At 42.6% G+C, this 22,656-nt stretch overlaps 1 protein-coding gene across 1 annotated transcript; it reads left to right on the top strand.

Moving 5' to 3' along the window:
- Positions 1–757: 757 nt before the first annotated feature.
- ATP1B3 (ATPase Na+/K+ transporting subunit beta 3) lies at positions 758–22,411 on the top strand. The gene is made up of 7 exons (XM_075570225.1): positions 758–1,136; positions 11,820–11,948; positions 14,832–14,936; positions 16,692–16,879; positions 17,653–17,703; positions 20,215–20,301; positions 21,708–22,411. The coding sequence occupies exons 1-7, from the start codon at positions 1,034–1,036 to the stop codon at positions 21,867–21,869; spliced, it is 825 nt and encodes a 274-aa protein (XP_075426340.1). The 5' UTR covers positions 758–1,033; the 3' UTR covers positions 21,870–22,411.
- The last annotated feature ends 245 nt before the right edge of the window (positions 22,412–22,656 follow it).

The following is a 22,656-nucleotide window of genomic DNA, read 5'->3' on the forward strand; positions in this document are numbered from 1 at the left end:
ATAAGAATAATCAGACTACAGCAGCGGTGCGCAAACTGGGGGGCGCCCGAGATTTTTCTGGACAGTGAACAGTGAGTCAGATCTGAGTCAGATCTCAGATGATAAGTGCTGCGTGTGGTAGGGGTGAGGAGCTTGTTCAGGTAGGCGGGTAACTTGCCCAGAAAGTATTTGAAGGCAAGACAGGAAAGGTGAACTTTGCGCCTAGACTCAAGTGATGACCAATCTAGTTCTTTGAGCAAGTAATAGTAATAATAGTAGTAATAGTAATACTGTAATAATAATAGTAGCAGTAATAATAATAATATAAATATAAGTAATGATAGTAATAATAATATAAATACAAGTTATAACAGTAATAGTTATAATAGTAGTAATAGTAATACTGTAATATTAGCAGTAATAATAATAATAATATAACTACAAGTAATAATGATAGTAATAATACTACTACTACTACTAATAATAATGTGATATCATTAATTACACTGAGGTGTAAGGAGTGCCAGACACGTGACTGGCAGAGACATTGCTTCCCGCGCTCTGTCAGACAGGAGCGCGCGCAGAGCGGGCACGCTCACCCTGAAGTCAACTTTTTTTGCTGCAACTCTCCAAGCGCGCGCTCCCGTCACCCGCAGCAGCCGTTACCCAGCACGCGCCGAGGCTCTGCAGTACTGGCTCCTGATTGGCTGGCTCATGGGCGGTCCCGCGCCGCCCCGCCCTCCTGCGCAAAGGGACCCTGCACTAAAACTGAGCGCGCTCTCCGTCCCCTCCCACACATGTCCCCGGCTGCGTACGCCATTGGCCCGCTCCCCGCGTAAGCTGCGCCTTCTTTTTCAGCGGGAAGGCTACCATTGGTTGGCGGTGGCCCCGCCCTCCTCCACCGCGCCGGGCTCCGTGGTGCTGCAGTTTCAGCTGCCTAGAGTAGAGAGCGGCGGGGACGGGTCAGGCTGTGCTCCCTTCTCCTCCTCCTCCACACACTGCACCCCGCCCGGCCTCACCGCCCTCACGCACTGCTTGCCCTCACACACACAGCATGGCCAAGGAGGAAGGCAAGACCTCGGAGCCGTCCGACTGGAAGAAGTTCATCTACAACCCGCGGAGCGGCGAGTTCCTGGGCCGCACGGCGACCAGCTGGGGTGAGAGCCGGGCTTCAATGGGGGGACACAAGCAGCGCAGCATCACTCGGGTGTGTGTATACACAGTGCTGCAGCATCATTGTGTGCAATATATATAACTGCAGCACATATATATATATATATATATATATATATATATATATATGTATATGTATATTACTGCAGCACCAATATATTATATAATACTGTTATTTATATCTTATTTATATGATTGTAACTATTACTGCTGTGAAGCGCTATGTACATTAATGGTGCTATACAAATAAAGACATATAGTATATTATTGCAGCACTATATGTGTGTGTAATGGATTACTGCAGCACTATATATATATTATTACTTACTGCGGTGCGGCTCTCACACGACAGCAGGGCTTGTCCTCTGAGGCATCAATACATTATCATACAGACATGTCTCATAATGGTTATACATATGTGTGAATTTTTTTTGTTTAACATTAATTATAATTACTTAGTATTTCAATATGTTAAATGTCATATCTTAATTTTTGTTATGTGGTGGTGGTGGGGAGAGCATCTTTCTATATCTTATTTTTATGGCACCCACATTCTGCAGTGCAGTACATTGTGGGGAGTGAGGCCAAGAACTGAATGTCATATTTAATAGTGATGAGTTTAAGGTAGTGAGCCTCCAACACGGAGGGGGTTAAGTGGTCATCCCCTTTAGCTCAATTGCAGAATGTGCTAACCTGGTGCCACAGCCAGTGGATGTAGCGCTGTACAATGATGTGGCTATGATGTGTTGTTGCCCCTACAGAGCTTGCAATCTAATTGGGGAGGCAAAGGGACCGGACGATGACTCCCCCACTTAATAGGGCAGTGACTTAATCGGAAGGCTGCCAATGTCTTCTTTGCAGGGTGCACGGACAGGGATGGGGGGCAGCAGAGGGAAGATTATGGTGTGGGGGGGGGGGGGGGATTTAGAGTTATAATACTGTAGGGCCAGGATGTGCTGCATTGCTAATGACACACAGACCCATCCTGGAGGTTTATATATTTTTCCTTATACGATATGACCACGTTCTGCTTGTTGGCAGGATGATGGAACAGGAGTGGGTTGGGGTGGTGGGTTATTAAATCAGTTAGGTGATGTGAGATGTCCTTTTACAGGGGTGACCCCTGGTGGAGGATAGGTGGATGAGATGATGGCAGGGGGTGGTGGGGGCTCCGTTAGTGGGGTGAAAAATTCCCGGAGGGGGGTAGAAAGGATGGTTGGGGGAGGGCATTTAGGGGATGCTCTCTGTCATGATGAAACTAAATGGTGGTGGGGTATGTAAATGTGTGGAAGAGATGGGATTGGTCAGAAGGTGGTTGTGGGGTACCAGTGGGGGCGTATTTTATTTGGGGTATAGAAGGATCTATTAATGGTGTATGGGATCTGTCTATAATAAACATGGGTTTTGGGGTGCTAGGATGTAGGGGTAATTGTGGCACATTGCATGGTGGGTTTTGGGAGGCTATGAATAGTGGCACATTGCATTGTGACTTTTGAGGTGCTATGATGTAGAGGTAATAGTGGCACATTGCCTAGTGGGTTTTAAACCACTCTGCCAGCGAAGGATTAATGGCATCATTCATAGCATTACATCTGTAATGGTATCTGTTGATATATAAATGCTGTTTTTCTAGGTTTTGGGGTACAATTGTGGGCAGCTTAAAAAAATTGCAATAGGTTAACAGATTTGAGGTATAAGATTTGAGACAACCCTCTTTATGCTAGAGTAATGTCACTTTGTAGATTTTAGGGATGTGAGATGCAGTGGGGTGTTCTTCATAATTACATTTTCCTCTGTTAGATTTTAGGACATATTAGTGATTGCTGTGTTTGGGATTTATAAGATGGTGCTTTTCTCACCATATTATGGTATTTCACAGTAGGTTTTTGGTATACAAGCTGGGTCGGTGTTAACGACGCTGTTCCCTTATGGTAAGGATGGGCACTGGTCTGTTAGCGTGACATTGTATGGTAGGTTGTGGATGCATAGGGTGAGTTGTGGCTCGTGTTGTCAGGGGAGGGCAATGGCAGAGGTGGGGAAGTCTCTATCTGGTGTGACACATTGGATGGGAGGGGGTTTCTGAAATCGGCCGCAATGGAAGCTAAAAATAGCCTGTGTATAGATGGGAGACAAGGGGGGGGGGGAGGGGGAGGTCATCTTCACCCCCACCCACCCCCTCAACTCCCGTGTCTTGCCTCCCTGCCTCTTTCTCCTTCTCCTCCCCCCCCCCCCCTGTCATTTGGGGGATGGATGGTGGGTGTACGTAGGCTGCAGTAACACAGGATGCTTCTGCTTGAGCTCCGTGATCTGGCGCATAAATGGCTGTGCAGATCTGTCTTGATTGAATGAATCTGGTTCTGTATGGAGGTGGGGGTAGAGACTAGCAATGCGGGAGAGGAAGTCACTTTCACAATGGCAAAGCTGCTTTAAAGAACACAAACGATTAACCCCATTGCTGCTGGAGGGGGAAAAACAACCTCCCGCAGCGCCAGGCTTAATGTTGCCAGTGACGCACAGCTCCATCTTTTCCTCTGTAGCCTTGATTGTCTTGTATGGTTTTTCTCTGAATCCATTCATCTCTCCCCTCGCGGGTCGCCCTCATGTGCGGTGCTTGGCATGAGTTTAACTCTTCACATCTTTTAATACTGATGAAGCCTGCGACTCCTTTCTCTGCAGCTCATTTTTCTGCCCCAAGCCGAATCTTCATAATTAGCCCGTTCAATGCTGTCCTCTTATTGCTGAGCTACTCTGGACTATTGGCGCAAGTGAACCCTTTACTGCTGATGCTTGCCAATCTGGCAGTGAAGGGGTGAATTCTCAAGTGCTCCCTGCCCAGGGCTGGCACTGATTTTTCTCTCCACCCTGTGCCGCCCCCCCCCCCCCTTCCTTCTTGGCTCTGGTTGCCCGTGTGTTTGGCAGGAAATACTATTGGAATTGTTCTGCTCTTCCCAAGATCCTATTACTAGGATGCTCCCGGCCATATTGATCCTACACATATATTGGACGTCCATGTATCTCTAGTAACCAGGAACCTGCCCTGTGCTGATTTGATAATCTAAGATTGATTTGAGTGTAAGCTCTTCAGGCCTTTACTGTCGTCTTGTATGTGTGATGAGATTGCACTACAGCTCTGTATTGTAATTTTTTGCACTACAAAGCGCCACGCCAGACTGGAAGGATCTATTTTTTGAGTGGAGGTGCTATACATATGTAATCAGTAAAATATATAACCATAATGTATAAATCCTGAGGGTAGGGGGAGTTCCTGCAGCTCCCTCCCATCCTTAATTCCAGCCCCCATGTCATGTGCATATAGTTGCTGAAATTAAAATATTCTATACACTTCTCCCTACAGTTGCCTTATTAAAGCATACAGAAAATAAAAATCCCCTGTGAGCACATTTACAGGTCTGCAACCCTGCTTTTCACCGTTATTTCCTAGCATACAATGCTTCCACTGCAGTTAGGGATTCTGGGAAATGTAAATGAGCTTATTAAAGCAGCATTTCTGGCTGCTCCAGAGCTGAACCGTGTTTTTTTTTGGTTAGAGCAGGGGTCTGCAACCTTTCAAGGAAGAGCCATTTTATAAAAAAAATGTATTTATCCAACAACATATTCAGAGAGCCGCAACACATGCATGAATATTACACCCCCACAAACACATACATATACTGTACGCACACTAATAGGTATATACTGTATAAGCTTTAACATACAACAAACGTGCTTTAATCAGAATTGGGGAAAGGAAAGAAGATGTGAAGGAATAAAATGCATCTCACAATAAGTCCCTTTACTTATTTTATTTTCATTGTTTTTCTGAGCGAAACAGTTTGTCATTTAGAAATACACAATACATACATGCACTACCCCCCCAATATATCTATATCACTACACGAGGGGCTATCTTCTGCAAAGCATATTAATCGCAAGCTTTCCAGGCGCATTATCAGTAATCTTTTACTTATTGTCCAAGTAATGTTTTTTAGAAGGAACAAGTTTGACCTACTTCTGAAAATCCAACTTTGAGAAACTCAAAAGAATACAAATATTCTGTGTACATACACACACACACAACAGATCATAAAATAATTTATAAAAGGATATTCACTAAAGAGAGCTTGAAAGTTGATTTTAAAGTAAGGCTGCGGTCATAGTGTGTGCGCGACAGCGCACGTAGACTCGAGCGCCTCTCGTCTGATTCGTGGACTCCATTTGCGCGAGGGAGAGGCGTGGCTAGTTCGCCGTCATTGACTCAAATGTCAATGTGCCGCGGCTTTGTGCAGGGGAAAAAAAATATCTGCCACGCGCGCAGCTCGGACGAACTAGTGCACTTACATGAATTTGTTGGTGCATGCAGTACAATGTCCACAGCCTAAGAGATGCCACAAGGTTGTACCTTTTTTTAAATATGTGAAACACACAGACTTGCTTAATTTGGGCCCGCCTTTCTCCTGCACTGTCCTGAGTTGCTGCTGCCTCTCTTCCCTCTCTGTGGTGCTGGTCGGGCCTCTTGTTGCTGCTGGGCATCTCCCCAGCTGCTGGCCCGCCGCCTGCATTGTCCCACGTCAGGCCGCTCTGTGACAAGTGCGCGCCGGCATCAGAGAGGCCTGACGTGGGACAGTGCAGGAGGCAGGCCAGCAGCTGGGAAGATGCCCAGTGGCAACAAGAGGCCCAACCAGTGCCGGCTTCCCCCTCCCTCCCCCCCTGCAGCTACCGGCAGCACAGTGAGGGAGAGAGGCAGCAACCTGCGGACGGAGGAGAGCCGCATGTAGGTGTGGAAAGAGCCATGGCTGCAGGTTGTCAACCCCTGGGTTAGAGGGACACCCTGGTTTCTGAGGTACTTGCTGGTGTACCTACCGGTGTATTCCTCCCCTTCCTGGAGTTAAATATGGCCACCAAATTGCACAGGTCATGTGCATAATTGGATGCCCATTTAAATAACACAGGTGTACGCCAGTACCTACACCTGCAAGTATCTCTGGAACCTGTGGGTCCCCGTATTTGAAAATAATACAGCTTAGCTCGAAGACCACCTGGTTCCAATGCTATTAAAGATAAAAAGAAAGAGAGAGAATACACACTTCATGTTGACAGGTGTTAAAAAAAAATTCGATTTGTTTTGCAAATCTAGTCCGGTCGCCTGTCAGTAGAAAAGTGGTTAATATCCAAATGCTCTATTTGCTCTGCATCCTCGCTTGCTGTCACTTGTACTGTACAGGGTTGGGGGGGGGACAGAGCCCATTTCTCCCTGGTATTGAAGGGGGTTAACCCACCACAAAAACCACAGAGCAGGGGGGGGATGTGTGTGAATTTGGGAAATCGATGCAAGAATTAGAAAGGCCAGTATAACATAAAAGATCCCTTCCCCGACAGTGCATGTCATATTAAATCATATTTGCAATGTGGTTTAACCCCCTGTGCAGAGCTGGCCTCTGACAGGCAGGAGGTGAAAATATCACAGCATTTTATGTGAGAGGTGAAACCTTCCTAAATGGATCCATCTGAGATGCTTGAGGCGTGTATTTGTGAATCGTGCGTCTGGATAGGGCTTGTTTCATAAGGTGTTTACTAGCGTTGCACATTTAGAGCCGAGAGCCTATCTGTGAAAACCATGACTGATCAGGAAAATCACCCTAGTTCCTGCTTTCCGATACTTATACCTAGCTGAGGAGGAACTTTTAAAGCAGTTCCAACGTGCTGAGGATTAGGACCGTTACATTACCTCGAGGGCCACCAACAGGTCAGGTTTTTTTTTAGGATATCCCTGGTTCAGCACAGGTGACTCAGTTGAAGCCTGAGCCACTGATTTGAGCCACCTCTGCTGAAGCAGGGATATCCTGAACTGTTGGTGGCACCTGAGGACTGGAGTTGGCCACCACTGCAATAGGACAGGACCGCTTGCCTTTTGAACCCAACTTCAAATACCATTGTCTGATCTCCCTGTGATCTTACTGTGCCTCAGAATGCAAAATTAGATTGTAAGCTTTCTGGGGCTTTTGGGGTGAAATTGGGGGAATTTGGACTGGAAAAGAATGGGCCTGTCTCATGGCTATCAGTCTTTAGGTTCTGAACACTTGACCAGTTAACAAAACAGTGCGTTGAAGGCTGCTGAAGGACTTGACCCTATCACTGGCAGATAAGAGGTTAAGGGGAGGCGAGGCGGTCTGTTTTGGTTTCCTTTGTGCCTGTCCCAGGGCTCCTCACTTCAATTGAAATGGAAATAAGACGCTGTTATTGCCACTCGCTGGGAGAGGTAGGGAAATTTCCATTCCCGCTGCTGTGGTCTTGTGATGTCGGAGCACAATCAGCGGTTTTTCTTTCTTGTTTTCAGTCTCTCTTCCTCCAACCCCTTCTCTTCCCCCCCCCCCCCCTCCACCCCCCTCACTCTCTCCTTTTTTTTTTTTTTTAATTCATTCTGCGTGTAGGTCGGATGAATAGGTGTGTCACAGAAACCGTTACAGCACCCACATGAATTCGGCTGCTCTGTCTGGCTAAAACCTATCTTTCATCGCCTTTGTGTTAACCTCTTCGCTGCCAGGGACTGCACTTGCCTGTGCACGTAATAAACTGGTGTACGAACAGTTCAACCCTGACTTATTTGTACGTTAACCCTCTCATGGCCAGATGGGTCTGCAGTCCAATTTATGGCATTTGCTGTGACACTTAAATCGCCGATTATGCAATAAGAGCTTGATGTGCATTTTGCTGACTGACCACGCATTGGCACTGAGGTTTAACCCAGGATTATTTACATTTTGCTCATTACCCTGTAATGGATGAAAGCTTCTATCTGCACAATTGTTGTGCTATATTTAATGTTGAGATGGAATAAAACGTATTAAGATGTGCCATTTTAATTTTGATTAAAACATCTGTATGCGGTTTACTCATCCAACCTGGCTCAATTTGATTAACCCTATTAGTGGCAAATTTCCCAATTATCCGAGCAGGCTTTTCATCCCTACCATACACTTCTCCCAAGATCCCCATCCAGAAACCCGCTTACGTTTCTGAGGTTCAGTAAAGTACCTGTTCGCTCTTCCTTCTCTTACCGAACAGACACTTCTCTCAAATCTGTCTCGTGTTTTAGTTCTTTCAAGACTTTAGCTGTTTCCTACTTTAAACACATTTTTTTTTTTTTTTTTTTTTGGTAGCAGTAACTTGTAATGGTGTCAACTTATTATTGTGTTCCCAGGACATGCGTTAAAATGAGGAAACTCTCAATGTACTTTTCCTGGTTCAATATTTTTATAGATTAAAATATTTTTATTTTCTAGCATTTGCTAATCTGTTTTCCAGTGACGTCTAGATGCGGTCAAGTCCGTATTGCAGTGTAACGTATTGATGTATGTTTCTGTGGCAGAGGGGCTGCAAACGCACTGCAGAGAGATGCATTCATTGCAGAGCCCTCTGTAGGGAAGGTATGGATGTGTTTGCTGCACTGCGCCGTCCTGTGGTCGAGTCTTGGCTCCCAGTACCTCTCCTGCCTTGCCCTGCCCCCACTGCAGAAAGCGTAAAAAGTCTATTCATGCACTATTAATTGGGTGAAGTGGCATTGGAGGTTTCCTCTCTTACACCCCCCCCCCCCCAGGGTGCGATGTGCATTTCGCACTCGCAGGGGATTAAACCTATGGGCAATTTTGCTGTTGCAGTGTTAAGTGAGCTTTATTTATTATTATTTTTTTAATGTATTTAAAGATGTGCACTGGTGTGTAGAATAGTGCGTTGTACATGCGCTCCTATAAAAAGACTGAACAAACCTTTCCACCCTAAAATACTGGCCTCCTGTGTTCTCGAAATAAATGCAGAAAATGAAATGGATTATACTTTAAATTTGCAGTTATCTTGCAAGTCTTGACCCTGTGCTGGCACCCAAGGGGTTATTCATTTTACGCTTATTGAGGTGTATAATGTAACTGCCGCTTCATCCCACGCCGGGTACATACAATTGATTTCTTGCACTGCAGTACAGTTGACTAATCCTTTTGTTGGTAATATAGATTTTCGTTTAACAAAGCTTTCAAATTGGACATGGGGTTGTCTGCCTAATTTTGGCCAAGTAATAGCCAACTTTTAATTCTTTGCGGGGAAGCAATTCCTTAAAGAACTATTTTAAAATATATGTATTACAGAATTATAGCCGGAGCAAACCTGTGCTATTTTAACCTTTGGGATCCCCAGCACCTGAGATACTTACCCGTTTCGTTACCAGTGTTTGCTCGCGGACATTTTAAGCGACTGTCCAATAGGAAGCCACAATGTCATCCTCGTGATCTTTCAGCTTCGTATTGGCTCACTGGACTTGAGCCGCCTTTCTGAATTCCCTAAACGGCAGAGTGGTCAAATTTGCTCAATTCATTCTTTATAAAAAATAAAAATATCCACTTGTGAGCAAATTCAGATGTCTGACAGGTCTGCAACCCTGCTTTTCACCATTCTCTGATTAGTGCTTCCTCTGCTGCTAGGGATTCTGGGAAATGACATGTAAATGAGTACAGTGTCACCCTGTGTGGTTGTGTTTTTTTTTTTTTTTTTTTAATTTTATTTATTTTTTAATAAATATAGATAAACTAAGCTGAAGGCAAATTCATACAGCCCTGAGAACTTTAAATATTTTATTTTTATATGAAAGTACATAAAACTATGGGCAAATCTCTAGAATACACACAGCTGATACACAGTAAAAGTAGTTTCTTTAGAGGGTATGGTAGGTGAGAAGATTCATAGGCTGGAGTGGCCTTTGTCACAGACCTGTCAGTGGCTTGATCCATTCATGTTACAACATGTGGTTAATAGTTTATACCATGAATAAGACTCTTTGGCTTTTTGTACATGCTCATAATACTAGAGTCTGAGAAACGCTTAATCGGCCAATCCTGCCAGTGGGAATCTGCGTTCCTGAATCACGGAGGTTTGTGATGGTAAGGAATTAACCCCCATCACACTCCAGCAGCGCATTGCTCTGCATGATATACTGTGCGGCAAAGCGTTTCATCCTGCCGTCAACAAAACTACTCTGATCTCTAATTTCCCCATAAACATATCTGCATAGAAGTGGTATTTAAATGAACAAAGCGGTTTTTAAATGTTGCTGTTCCGTTTGATAAACACTTGCTGATGTAAATGATGGCGCTACGTATGAAGGTTCTTACGCCGCAAGCAGATACCGGCGTTTTCCTTTCACAGTTGTAATAAAGATGCTAATTACTTTTAAGCTATTTTGGTGTAGTTGGCACACTCGGGCCTAGCAAATATAACCAGTGCAAAGAAATACAATGGATACATCCCCCTGCAGCACGTACTCCCCTTTATAATCACTCCTGAAAAGTTTGATGCTCTAAGTCGGCACAATGCCCTGATAAAGAAATGCTGTGAACGACTGCAATAAAGCTCAATGAAAGATTATGGCCCCTATTTACTAAACCGCCTTCTGCTAATGCGCCACTGGAATGTGTGATATAGCAGGACACTGTTTGGTAAAGCGCTCACGCATGCATACACACACCCCCTTATATAACTGTCCTATATGTAATATATGGGGCAGCTTGTAAATAAACTAGCAGCAGTATCGGGCCCAGTTAAGGCAATTTAATCAATTATGAACACAGCGTTCTTTCTTCTGACATCTGCTATGGCTGCTCTCTTCCAAGCGTCTTACACTGCGCAGTTTGGCTGGAGTAATTGTGAAGTGGCCATTAAAACTATACTTGCCTATTTTTGTATTTTTTATGATTTGTGTAAGAAACGGCACAATCTTAATCTTATTTGCTTTTAGAACTGCAGAAAATCGTTAGCATTGCAATTACCAGCAAGTCTTGATTTTATATTTGACTGCGGTTCTGATTTAAAAAAAAAAAAAAAAAGTTAACATGTCTAGAGAAAATGTCTTGGTTTTAGCGTATCTGGGAATGGCCATTTTATTGTTTTGACTCCAGAAAAAAGACAAATAGTTTTGTCTGTATGATGGCTCCATATGTATATAATTTGGCAGGACAGCCCCAAACAATAATAGGTTTCCTAATATGGTATTTTATAATGAGCATGGAGGATAAGAGCCAGTTCTTGCAATGCGTGTGACTGAGAGCCACTTTAAGTACACTCCAAGCCTCTCCAGAGAACAAGTGATTGATATGCTGCAGGAGAGCATGTACAATGCATTTCTGGGCTTTTTCCCCCCCAGCCATTGAGTCATTCTTTGGAGTTACTGTAACCCCCTCCCCCCCATGCAGTGGTATTGCAGATACCCAGTTATATATCTGCCCAGTTTCCTGTCTGCTGTAAAACCTCAGACCCTATTTGATCTTTGGCTTTCTTTAGTTTATGGATTTAGCCTTCTGTCTGTCCCAAGCATGTTTGAATTCCCTTACAGTATTAACCACTACCACCTCTGCTGGGAGGTTATTCCACAAATTCACTACCCCTTCTGTGAAGTAGTAGTTCCTCCATATCCTCTTTGCATTGCCAAAATAACCTTTTTTTATGTTTGCCAAGATGAAGGAAACATCTTTGGGGTGGGGGGTTTAGAGGGCCGGCTAACGCACCTTCAAGTGTGCCTCTGAGCACACACAGGTGATTTTAAAAATGCATACTGTACTTTTTTTTTTAACGTGATTTTTGAATAATTACTGAAAAATCTAATTGCCTGACATGTCTCGTTTCCACAGCTCTGATCTTACTGTTTTATCTGGTATTTTATGGCTTCCTCGCTGGGCTTTTTACCCTGACGATGTGGGTTATGCTGCAAACACTGGATGACTCTGTTCCCAAGTATCGCGATAGAGTTTCTTCTCCAGGTAACCATTTAATGATCTTATTGTACAAGGCCATGTTGACATTGTCCCCTGGGAAACCCTTACAGATGCTTGGGTAGCACGCACACTTTTTTTTTTTTTTAGATCAGTAGGTGGCATTAGAATGTACCTCTTATAACATAGAAACGTTTTGCAGCCGGAAGACTAGTAAATAATCTTGCATAGTTCAGCACCAATCTAGTATGTCTGCCCTCTCATCCCCTTCATAGCACTAACAGTTTACACAGCGCTGTACATAGAATTTTACAGACCCAAGGTGTTCCTGTCCTGAAGAGCTTACAATCTACTATTTGATTTCAAGGCACAGGGAGGTAACGGGACTTGTGCAATGGATTGCTGGCCCCTCTGACGGCAAATGGGTCAAATCACTTCCGATCGTACACATGACTGCATTTGGTCCTATACGGGACTGCATCTCCATTGTTAAATAGGGCCCCGTACCCTTAAAGCAGCAGATTCCTCTGGACCACCCTGTTTGTATAGGAGGCAGGGGGTCCCAGGGCAGAACCATGTTAATTTCAGCTCCGGGGACCCCCTCATTCCCAAGATACTTACCAGGAAAGGTGCTGCCAGTACTTCATATTAAACGCAGCAAGGGATACCGGGGCTTCCTATTGGCCTGTGAGATGTGGATATTTAAACCTATATTCTGTGTTCCCTGGAGGGCACAGTACCGGGGACACCACCTCCGGTAAATATCTAAAGAAGCAGGGGCTCCCCGGTGCCAAAATTAATGGTTCTGCTCCAGAGACCCCCTGCTTCCTATACATGGGGGAGGGGGTGTGATGTATTTCTGGTTTAATCCTCCATGCTTCTTGTCTCCCTTTCAGAGCTCCTGGATATGTATCTAAGTAAATCCCTAAATTAGTAGCCGTACAGCGGATACACAGGTTTTAGTATGTGTAACCATGTCTGTATCCGATCAAAATGCTGGAAGTATTTGATTACTTTTTATTTATTTTTGATATCTGGTATTTCTTTCAGCCTAATCCAAATGTGAAATATATTTTGTAATCAATGGAAATAGATTTGCGCAACAATAAATGTTTCCACAACACAATTATATTTTTTTAAATTTATTGCGGGGGGATCCTGCACAATATTTAGAAACATTCCCTCGCATTTTTGTGGCACGTAAATCCTTAATCACAATTGGCATGGCAAACAAACTTTTTTTGCAAAACTGATCACCACATTTATACACTGCCCATTTTGTTAGTGTTGTAGTCTGGGATGAAGCTGTTTACTGAAATGTAGATTGGAGAGGACAAGAGACTAGAATAGGCTAGTTGAATGTGACAATAAAAAGGCAGGCACCCTTTCATAGCATTTTAAATATACGTGCACGCCATGGGAGATGTACAGAAGTGAAAACAAAATTTTGTACACCTTGGATTTCTTTTCTTTGGACCGATGACTATCGGGCTCAATCAAATGCACAAACACTGTGTAAAATGAATGTTCCAGCTCTTGACCGGAATGTAACGATGTGACTGCGTTGACCTGTAATCCATGACAAAACACAGTAGCGTTATTCTATACAGCAGAAAATTCAGAGCATTAAAGGAGCAATCCTCCACTTAAATTAAAAAATAAATAAAAATTTGTACACGATAATTACTGGAGGGTCCTCCCAGGGAAGAACCGCTCAATTTTCAGCTGCCAGGACTTCACGGCTCCCAAGTTACTTACTGGTATTACTTCCTGGTTTTTAGAGGATTTAAATGGTTGTCTAAATGCAAGCCACAACCGATGTTGCAGGTTCATATTGACCTTTGATTTGGCAGCCATTTTGTTTCTTAAAGGGGGTTTAAACCCAGCAACTTAACCACCTGGTCATACGCAGTACTGCCTTATGTTCATGTATAATATATATCAGTTATTAATACCTTGAATGGCCAGCCCCTCTGGCAGAACAGAGGTTAATACACATTGAAAAATATTACCGCGCAGATTTTAAACTCCCTGCTAAATTGACATTCACAGCCTTCGCTAATTTAGTTTGTTTGAATCCGTATTTTCATACCAACACAAATTTTACTGTGAGCTGTGCGTCAGTCTCTCACCGCACCTCTCCCCCGGATCGTAGCACACAAAAGCTCTCCACAGTTTGACAACATTGAAATTCCATATGAGACCATTACATCGCTGCTCAGACACACACGGCTCTGTCAGATTTTTTTCTTTTATTTTTTTTTTCTTCCCCTCCCCCATTCTGGGAACTGCATATTTCAATGTCCCATTTATGAATCTTCTCCTGTGCTGTTGGTAAATAACTGTGGAACGTGTGTAAAAAAAAAAAAAAAAAAAAAAAAAAAATCTCTTTGCCATTCTAGTCCGTCCACTTTCCAACTTGATGTTTGTCCCAATTTATTTGAACAGGCAATGGCGTTTTTACTCTACATGAGGGGCGGGCAACTCCATTTCTCTAGGGCCACGAACAGAACACGTTTTAAGGATATCCCTGCTTCAGCAAAGGTGGCTCAGCCAAAGACTGGGCCACTGGTTGAGCCACTTGTGCGGAAGCAAGGATTTCCTTAAAGCCTGACCTGTTGGAGTCCCTCGAAGGCTGGAGTTGGCCTCCCGTGCTGTACGTCTTGAAATAGTCATTTGGATTATGCTGACCACCGTACCCTTAACTTGCAAAATTTGTTAATGAAATTATGTTCAAATCTATATCTTCGTTACAAATTGGTGCATTGAATATGTGGCTTTTTTAATTCCTTTTGATTTTTCTTTTGGGTCTTTTTTCCAATGACATGAAATCGGCTTTTACAATTCTGGAATGTTGAATCCGGCACTTGCTGTTTTTTACTTAAAATAAAAAAACAAAAAAAAATGCCCTAAACTTTTCTTCTTTTATAGGTCTTATGATTTCCCCCAAATCTGCTGGACTGGAGATAATTTTCAATAAGAATGATCCAAAGTCCTATGACAGCTACGTGACGACCCTTAGTTCCTTTTTACTGCGTGAGTAATCCGCTGTTGATTTCTTAACCTGTCCTGTCCCTGTTGAAGCCAATAAAGATGAGGGCTTTTCCTTCGCAAACTCCTGTTAATCCCTTGTGTGAAATTACTGTGAACTGGCGAAATTCAAACCTTCACCAAGTCTCGGCTTGCCATCTTTGGTTTTGAAGAAAAAAGTCCTTTTTTGCTTAGTGTGGGAATAGATATTGAATTTAAAAGGGGGGGGGGTAGGTTGGTGTTGGAGAGGAGGTTGACAAGGAGTTAAACACACATACACGGAGCAAAAAAAAAAAAACAGTGCATAGCAGAACTTGAAACCGCCATGACAATCAGGACAATATTGGTTTGCAAATTAACTTTAACAATAATTTTGAATAGTTATGTCATAAAAAAACCTAAAATATCAAATGTAAATTACACAGATTTCATCCATTGAGCAAATTCCTGCGATTGATTCATTTTGGTTGTTGTAGGGACTGCACCTTGAAATTTGGTTCACATTGTATGTGAAACGGTTAATGTTAAAGTATCAGAGCTGTCCGCCCCAGTGAGTGTGAATCGGAGGAGATGGATGGAGTAATGAAAGAGGAGAACATCTATATAGCTCGGGGGAAAGGGAATCGCTCATCCTAATGAGCGTCATCGAGCTCTCAGGAGTGGTGTGATGGAGAACCTGTCACCAGGATAAGTAGCCAAAGTGTGGAGGAGACAAACCGCCAGCTGGAAATATGACGAGAACTAGAACCTGGAGACATCCACCCAGCAGGGCCCTCATTGAAGGAGTCCCCAGGATGCCTTGTACCACTCCACCGCCATGCAGGTCAACTTTTAGGGCCTGCCACCTCACACACTAAGCCAAGCATGTGCATCAGGGTTGATTAATGAATGGGAGAGTGGGCCTTATTGTCCATGTCTTTCCTTGGGCAGAAGTATTTTGAGATATCAAACTTTTGGGAAGCCTGGCAGTTTATGGTATTGAAGGGAAGCATTAGAGCCGGTATATACTGGAGCAGGGTGACCCTTGCGGAGTTGTGTGGGTAGCTGCACTGGCTGCAAAGTATTCACTTCAAACATCTTGTGAGCAGAAAGTTGCTTGTTCACATATTTTACCTTTTTTGTCCTCCAGGGGAGAAGCATAAGAAAAGAAAAAGTAATGTCACAGATTTGATTTAATTGTGACTACCTTGGGGTTTAAAGGTTTTATTCATCTTTCAAATGGAGCTAAAAAAAAATTCTTGCGCAAGGGTGGCTTCACGGCATGGGGTGCTAGAAGTTAATAAGCAAAATTAGAATATCAGAACCAGCAATTTGGGATGCCTCTAACTGGGGTTTGCATAGGTAACGGTAATAAAGCTGGGTGCCAAGACAAAAAAAATCTGGTCAAGATAGACTGGTCATAAGAACGCCGGGTCAAGCATGTCAAAAAGTAAAGACATTCAACAGGTTGCAAAAAAGGTCATTTTTATGACGTAAAGAAGTCATAGTAGCATTGAGCGTTTCGTTACATAAAAGCACCTTCCTCGGGGAATTGTGTAGTGGCAAATGGCGTTTCTATATATATAGCGCTAAAAGTTAATACATGGTATTTATGAGCAAAAAAGGAATAAACTGATGCTGTAGTGAAGGGGAATGGCAAAGTGAAATACAAGAGACTAAAAAATGTGTGGCTGCCCCTGGCTTCGAAGGGGTTAATATAATTGGGTACATGCAGGGAGCTTATACGGTTGTTGTTTTTTTTTTTTTTTTGTACCCCCTTAGCATACGAGGATTCTAAACAAGTCAAAAACGATCAGTGCTCGCCAGGCCTGTATTACGATCAGGATGATAACCCAGAGAAGAAAGTCTGCCCGTTTAACAGGACCGCGCTGGGACCGTGCTCTGGCATTGACGATCCCAACTTTGGGTACACCGAAGGAACCCCCTGTGTCATCGTAAAGATGAACAGAGTAAGTGTGACCCTTCATATTCTGACCAAAGTCTGGTCTGTTTGTATAGCCGGGTCTGCAACCTGCAAGACGTGTTAACTACTCATTAACTGGGCAATTGAGACTTTTTTTTTTTTTTTTTTTTGGTGTTAAATGTAGGTGCCATCTATATCCTTTTTGTTAGTTTGCTTGGTAAATGTTTTGAAGGGCTTTTACAAATTTTTTTTTTTTTGACGGTCAGCCCTTTTAAAGCTACAGGTTTATGGTATTTGGTTACCCTGCTAATATCAAGTTTAAATCCTGTAAAAATACCTACACTTGTACAAATTAACTAATTGCAGCCAGTTAAATCTGTTATTTTTCAAGGTCCTCCCACGGGGGAGGGAGGAGTGTATATTAAAATATAAAAATTCCAGTGGGCCTTGCTGCATGAAGTTATACCATGACGGACAAGAGGAAAATGAGGGATGATGAACCTTCTGTATACAGATTAATTTTTGTGTTCCCTCTACTTGATGTTTTTTTTTTTTTAAGTACCGGACATAACTGCTTGTGTTTGTTGCTACCGGATAGTCCCTTCGTGCAGCAAACCTGCTTATTGGATATGATCCCTGATTAGAAATGTGCCGGGATACAAGGCAATGTCTTTCAATAACAGGGAGTTCTAGATCTGCCTTTGTATCTGTAGCACAAGATGCTGATGTTACAGAATGTGTATCTGAGACTTTGCTGTATGCGGGTGCCTGTAATTTGTGCCAGTATTGCTTTACCAGGTCTGTTTCTGTTTTTCTCAGATTATTGGATTAAAGCCTGAAGGGAATCCTAGAATAAACTGTACTTCCAAGGTGAGTGATCAGCTATTAAAAAATGTAATTCTTGAGAGATCTTGTCTTCACATTTGCTGCTGGTTTTACTCTTTCCTTTTGAATGGTGCCTGCGAATGGCAAATCTTTCTTACAACCAAGTTAAATAGTTTTAAAAAATAAATAAATAAATTAACACTGCGGCAGCAAATACGTTGCTTTGTCCTGCAGCCCTGGAAGTGTTAAAATGGATAAACCAGTGGTTACAAAATACATATGTTCAACCAATGCTACATTTAAACGACATATGGCCTGCTTCTCCTATAATTACAGTATTTTGAGCCAGTGGAAGGCAAACCAAAAACCTCAGTTGAAACATTATCCAATAATGTCTCATAAGGGGGAAAATAAATTCCTTCCGGACTCAAATGGCAATCAGATTTCTCCCTGGATCAACATCCTTCCCATGTTAACTTATTTGGTATATCCCTGTATATTTTTCCTTTCTAAAAAGATGTCCAACCTTTTTTGAAGATATTTATTTCTCCCTGGATAAGTATCTTTCCCATTTTTACTTTACTTTGGTATTCTTCTCTAAAGATGTTTAACTTTTTTTTTTAAAGATATCTATTGTATCTGCCATCAGTCTCAATGTGAATTCCAAATGTTAACTGTCCTTACTGTAAAGAACCCTTTCCTTTGTTGCTGGTGAAATCTCCTTTCCTCCAACCTTAAGGGACGACCCCATATCCTTTGTACTGCCCTTGGGGTGAATTGTTCTTTTGAAAGATCCTTGTATTCTCTCAACCCAGGGGGAGCATGTAGGGAAAAACACAACAAAAAGGAAACACACTAAGTGCAGACAATATTGTTCAGGTGTGAGATATGATGCTTGGCCCCTATATGCTGCCTACTCACAGAATGTCAGTAGGATATGTACAGTGGCGGGATAGGTAGAGTCTGGTGGGTCCCTCTGGACGTGAACGGGAAGCAGGTGTGTTTCCTTTTTGTTGTGTTTTTCCCTACATGTTCCCCCTGGGTTGAGAAAATATCATTTGATCATCTGGGACCAGTCAAGACAGTCCCTTCCAGAGGGTCTGAGCAGGGGGTTACAACCTATATTATATTTTCACTATTACACTATTTTTAGTCACAACCTTCTTTAAGATCACTATATGTGTGTTCTATATATTCACTGTATTTTAAGTGATCACTAGTATTTAATTAGCGCCAGTTTTCACCAATCACGTTGTCACAAGATCCTTGTATTCTCCCTGAATATATTTGTATATAGTTATTATATCCCCTCTTAGACACTTTTTTTTTTTTTTTATTTATTTTTTAACGTAAACAAATCTAATTTAGCTAGCTTCTCCTCAAATCTGATTGTTCATCCCCTTTATTAATTTGGTGGCTCTTCTTTGCACTTCTAGTTCATAATGTCTTTTTTATGAAGTGGTGCCCAAAACGGTACTCTATTCTCCAGTGTTGTACAGTCTGCCTATTACATTTAATTAATGAAAGGGTAATTTCTTAAGTGTTCATAGTAACGTCTCTCCTGCTGTTCTAGTATTTCTCTAGTTTCTACACAAAAACTCTTAAGGGGCCCAGTTATAGGGACCTAAATTGTGCTCCCTCCTTTTGTGGTGTTGGATCTCCACGCATCAACCATTAGGCACAGAGTTGCTGATAAAAACACTTGCAGTAACCAGAGAAGGAACAGTCAGTTGTATTACTCAGCTTGTGAAATAACAATGTCCCTAATTATTCATGGATAGAAACCCCACTATGCTATGGGGTTTACAGGACCCCATGGGGCAGCGTCCTGTGCATCAAGGCCACCTCTATTTAGACTCCACTCCAACTTTTCCCCCTTATTTTATAGACGCCCCATTTCTAGATGCGTTTATTTTGCTTACAGGCAGCTGTGAAAATGCTCCTATTGCCTTGTAATTAACTACAGCAGCTGAGTACACACAGCCGCTGCCATCTTAAACTATTGATCTGTCTAACCAGGTTACATAGCAAATGGCAGATGGGGCAACAGGTAATAAATAATACATTCTGCTGCAGACTTGTGCCTCGCACCAGGTTATAGATCTACAAGATGTATTTGTGGGTTTACTTGTACGTACATTGGCAGTGATCGGAGAATGCATTGTATGCACTTCACATTGCTGCAGAATGTTTGCCTGCTTGAGGGATCCAGCAGCATATTAGTCTGCAGTGTGCTGCCTGGCCCCGTTACATAGTTTTTTGCTCTGTCCACATGGCCCTTAAACGCACCAAGCACCAGCCTGAAATAGGGGTAGGATTCACCAACGGGAACACGTTAAAAGTGCCCCATAGATTTGATACATAACTTATATTCTTGAAATTAATTCCTAAATAGGAAAACTGGTATGTATGGGTCTATATACTAAATGTGATGACTTATCTGTTACTAATAGTACGTACGGTAAATGGGGCGACATTACATTCTATCCACGCTACCACTTCAGTAAAAAAATAAATAAACTTAACGTAACCAGCGCTCACATTTTATTTTTGCAGAAGGAAGATTCTGTGAACCTGCAATATTTTCCTGACAAAGGGAAGATTGACTTGATGTATTATCCATACTACGGGAAGCAAAAACATGTAAGTTGCGACGTGTGTACGGTGTTGACAGTAAAAAAAAAAATATTATTTTTCGCTAACCTTTTTATAATGGGAAATCTACTGTAGTTGGTTCAAAAATGTTGATCACAAAGGTAATGCTTAAACTGGAGATTCTTATTATAGTCCAGGAATCTGTTCACTTACTAGATGGGCTTTTGATCTGCTTAAATGTCTACAGTTCAGTGAAAGTGAGACACGGAAGGCATAGTCATGGTAAAGGTGCATTCCCACGTGGTCAGCCAATTGAATTTCTTGAAAGTAATTGTCAATCAAGTCATCTTTATTGGGTGGGATGAGGGTAAAGAAAAGGAGGTGGGGAGGTGGAACCGGGGTTGTACAAGCACTTGCCGAACTTTGACATCAGACAAAAGGGAGCAACTAGAAGACGATCAAAGTTCACGTCTAACTTAAAACGAGAGATGTCAGATTTGGGTCAACTAGAGTATCGATCACACCCATAAACATGTCACTGGAATTAGTTTGCTTCAGTTGTAGGAGGAATGGCCTCTGTTCAGAGCAATAATTGGTGTAACTGACACCCAGCACTAGGAACTTGTGAAACACACACTGATTTTATACTTTACATTTCAAAATGTACAATGCATGGTGAGCATTTCACATCTAGGTTGCTTTGTGAAAGCAAAAATATTGTGCATGCAGTGACCTACCTCCAAAAGCAGCAGCTTCTATGCTACACCAGGGTTTCCCAACTCCAGTCGTCAGGGAACCCCACTGGGACAGGTCTTAAGGATATCCCTGCTCCATCACAGGTGGGTCAATCAGCGGCTCAGTCATTTTGACTGAGTCACCTGTGCTGGAGCAGGGATATCCTTAAGACCTGACCTGTTGGGGTTCCCTGAGGACTGGACTTGGGAAACACTGCTACACTAATTGAAAGTACCCTCATACCTCTCCAATTAATCCACCAAATCATGCTTCCACATCTGCTCTCATGGGATTTTAACCACTTGTGATCTAATCTTGTGTATGATGGTTCTCAAACTTCTCCTCGTCTCTAACCAAGCAATATTCTATGAATAAATAACGGGTTCATTCAGCTCCTATACAGCTATAATATAGGTTGTTCCTAAATCCTGGTGTGGCCAATGTTCTCCTGAGCGGTTTGCAACTTGGACGACCACTGATGTAGATACATATACCTATAATCTTTGTATGTGGTCTTCATATCCCCATTCTACCACACTGATTATTTCTAATGTGGCAGCATTCTGCAGTGTAAGGTTTCTTGGGATTTCCACACTGATACTTTCCTTTCCTTGATATTTTTTTCTTCTTCGTAGTTTAGCCCCCCCCCCCCACTAGTTTAGTCTTGTCATTTTAACGTTGTGCGACAAACTGTAACTCCCCTCTCCCCACCTCTGCAGGTGAATTACGTGCAGCCTCTAGTTGCCGTCAAAATAACGCCAGTCGATAACTCCACCGAAATCGTAGTGGAGTGCAAGGTCCACGGGTCTCCCAACCTGAAGAACGAGGACGATAGAGACAAATTTCTCGGCCGAGTGGTATTCAGAATCTTCATGAAATAGCGCGAGCGGGCGACCCACATCCGATAGAAAACATGGTTTTTATTTTTTTTAAATTTTTTTTGGTTTTACATTTTTATTTTTAAATGGGCCAGACCTGCTATTCTAGGAACTGCAACCGTTGTAGGAGGATTATGTAAACGGCACATGATTCAGGGTAGCGTAATACCAATGTGCTTCCAAAACTGATTTTAACCACTTCAGTGTTCGGTACTGAAGTAGTTATCCCCTTTTACACAGCATCTGCCTGCCCCCGTGGGGGGGACCAGTTTACAAACCATTAAGAAGAAATGATCGTTTCATACTAGGGGACCTGTATATAGCCACTTGCAAACATAATACTGGTGTTGTTCGTCCTATTTTTGACGTGTTTTTACCCCATCCCGTGAGTGTTACAAGCTTAATGTGTTGTGCTATGTAAATATTTAATTGATTTAACACTGGTTTAACGGTCATATCTCATGCCTTCACAGTTTTAGGGAACAAAAACAAACAAATGGTACCTGACCAATGCATACAAAAAATGGACTCCCCCCCCCCCCCCCCCCCCGTGAAAAAAAAGGAACAATTTTATAACCTCTGCAAGAAATGTGTGTCTTGTGCAGATGCCTTAAGTCCTGTATGAAAAAAAGCAAAATAAAGTGGATTTTAAAAGTGTTGCTTGTATCTGTTTTTCATTGTCTAGTTCTAAACATTCAGTGACTATTCGGAAGTCTATTCAGGGGTTGTGGTGCAAAAGTGGGTATAAAGACATGGAAAACACATGTTTTCATTTTCTTTAGAAAGATCC

The sequence above is a fragment of the Ascaphus truei genome, chromosome 14 (genome assembly GCF_040206685.1).
Source record: "Ascaphus truei isolate aAscTru1 chromosome 14, aAscTru1.hap1, whole genome shotgun sequence".
Lineage (NCBI taxonomy): Eukaryota > Metazoa > Chordata > Amphibia > Anura > Ascaphidae > Ascaphus > Ascaphus truei.

Coding starts and splice junctions, on each gene's coding strand:
- ATP1B3 (XM_075570225.1), top strand. CDS start 1,034: ATGGCCAAGGAGGAAGGCAAGACCTCGGAGCCGTCCGACTGGAAGAAG. Junction 11,949..14,831: donor CGATAGAGTTTCTTCTCCAG/GTAACCATTTAA, acceptor CTTCTTTTATAG/GTCTTATGATTTCCCCCAAA. Junction 16,880..17,652: donor TCATCGTAAAGATGAACAGA/GTAAGTGTGACC, acceptor TGTTTTTCTCAG/ATTATTGGATTAAAGCCTGA.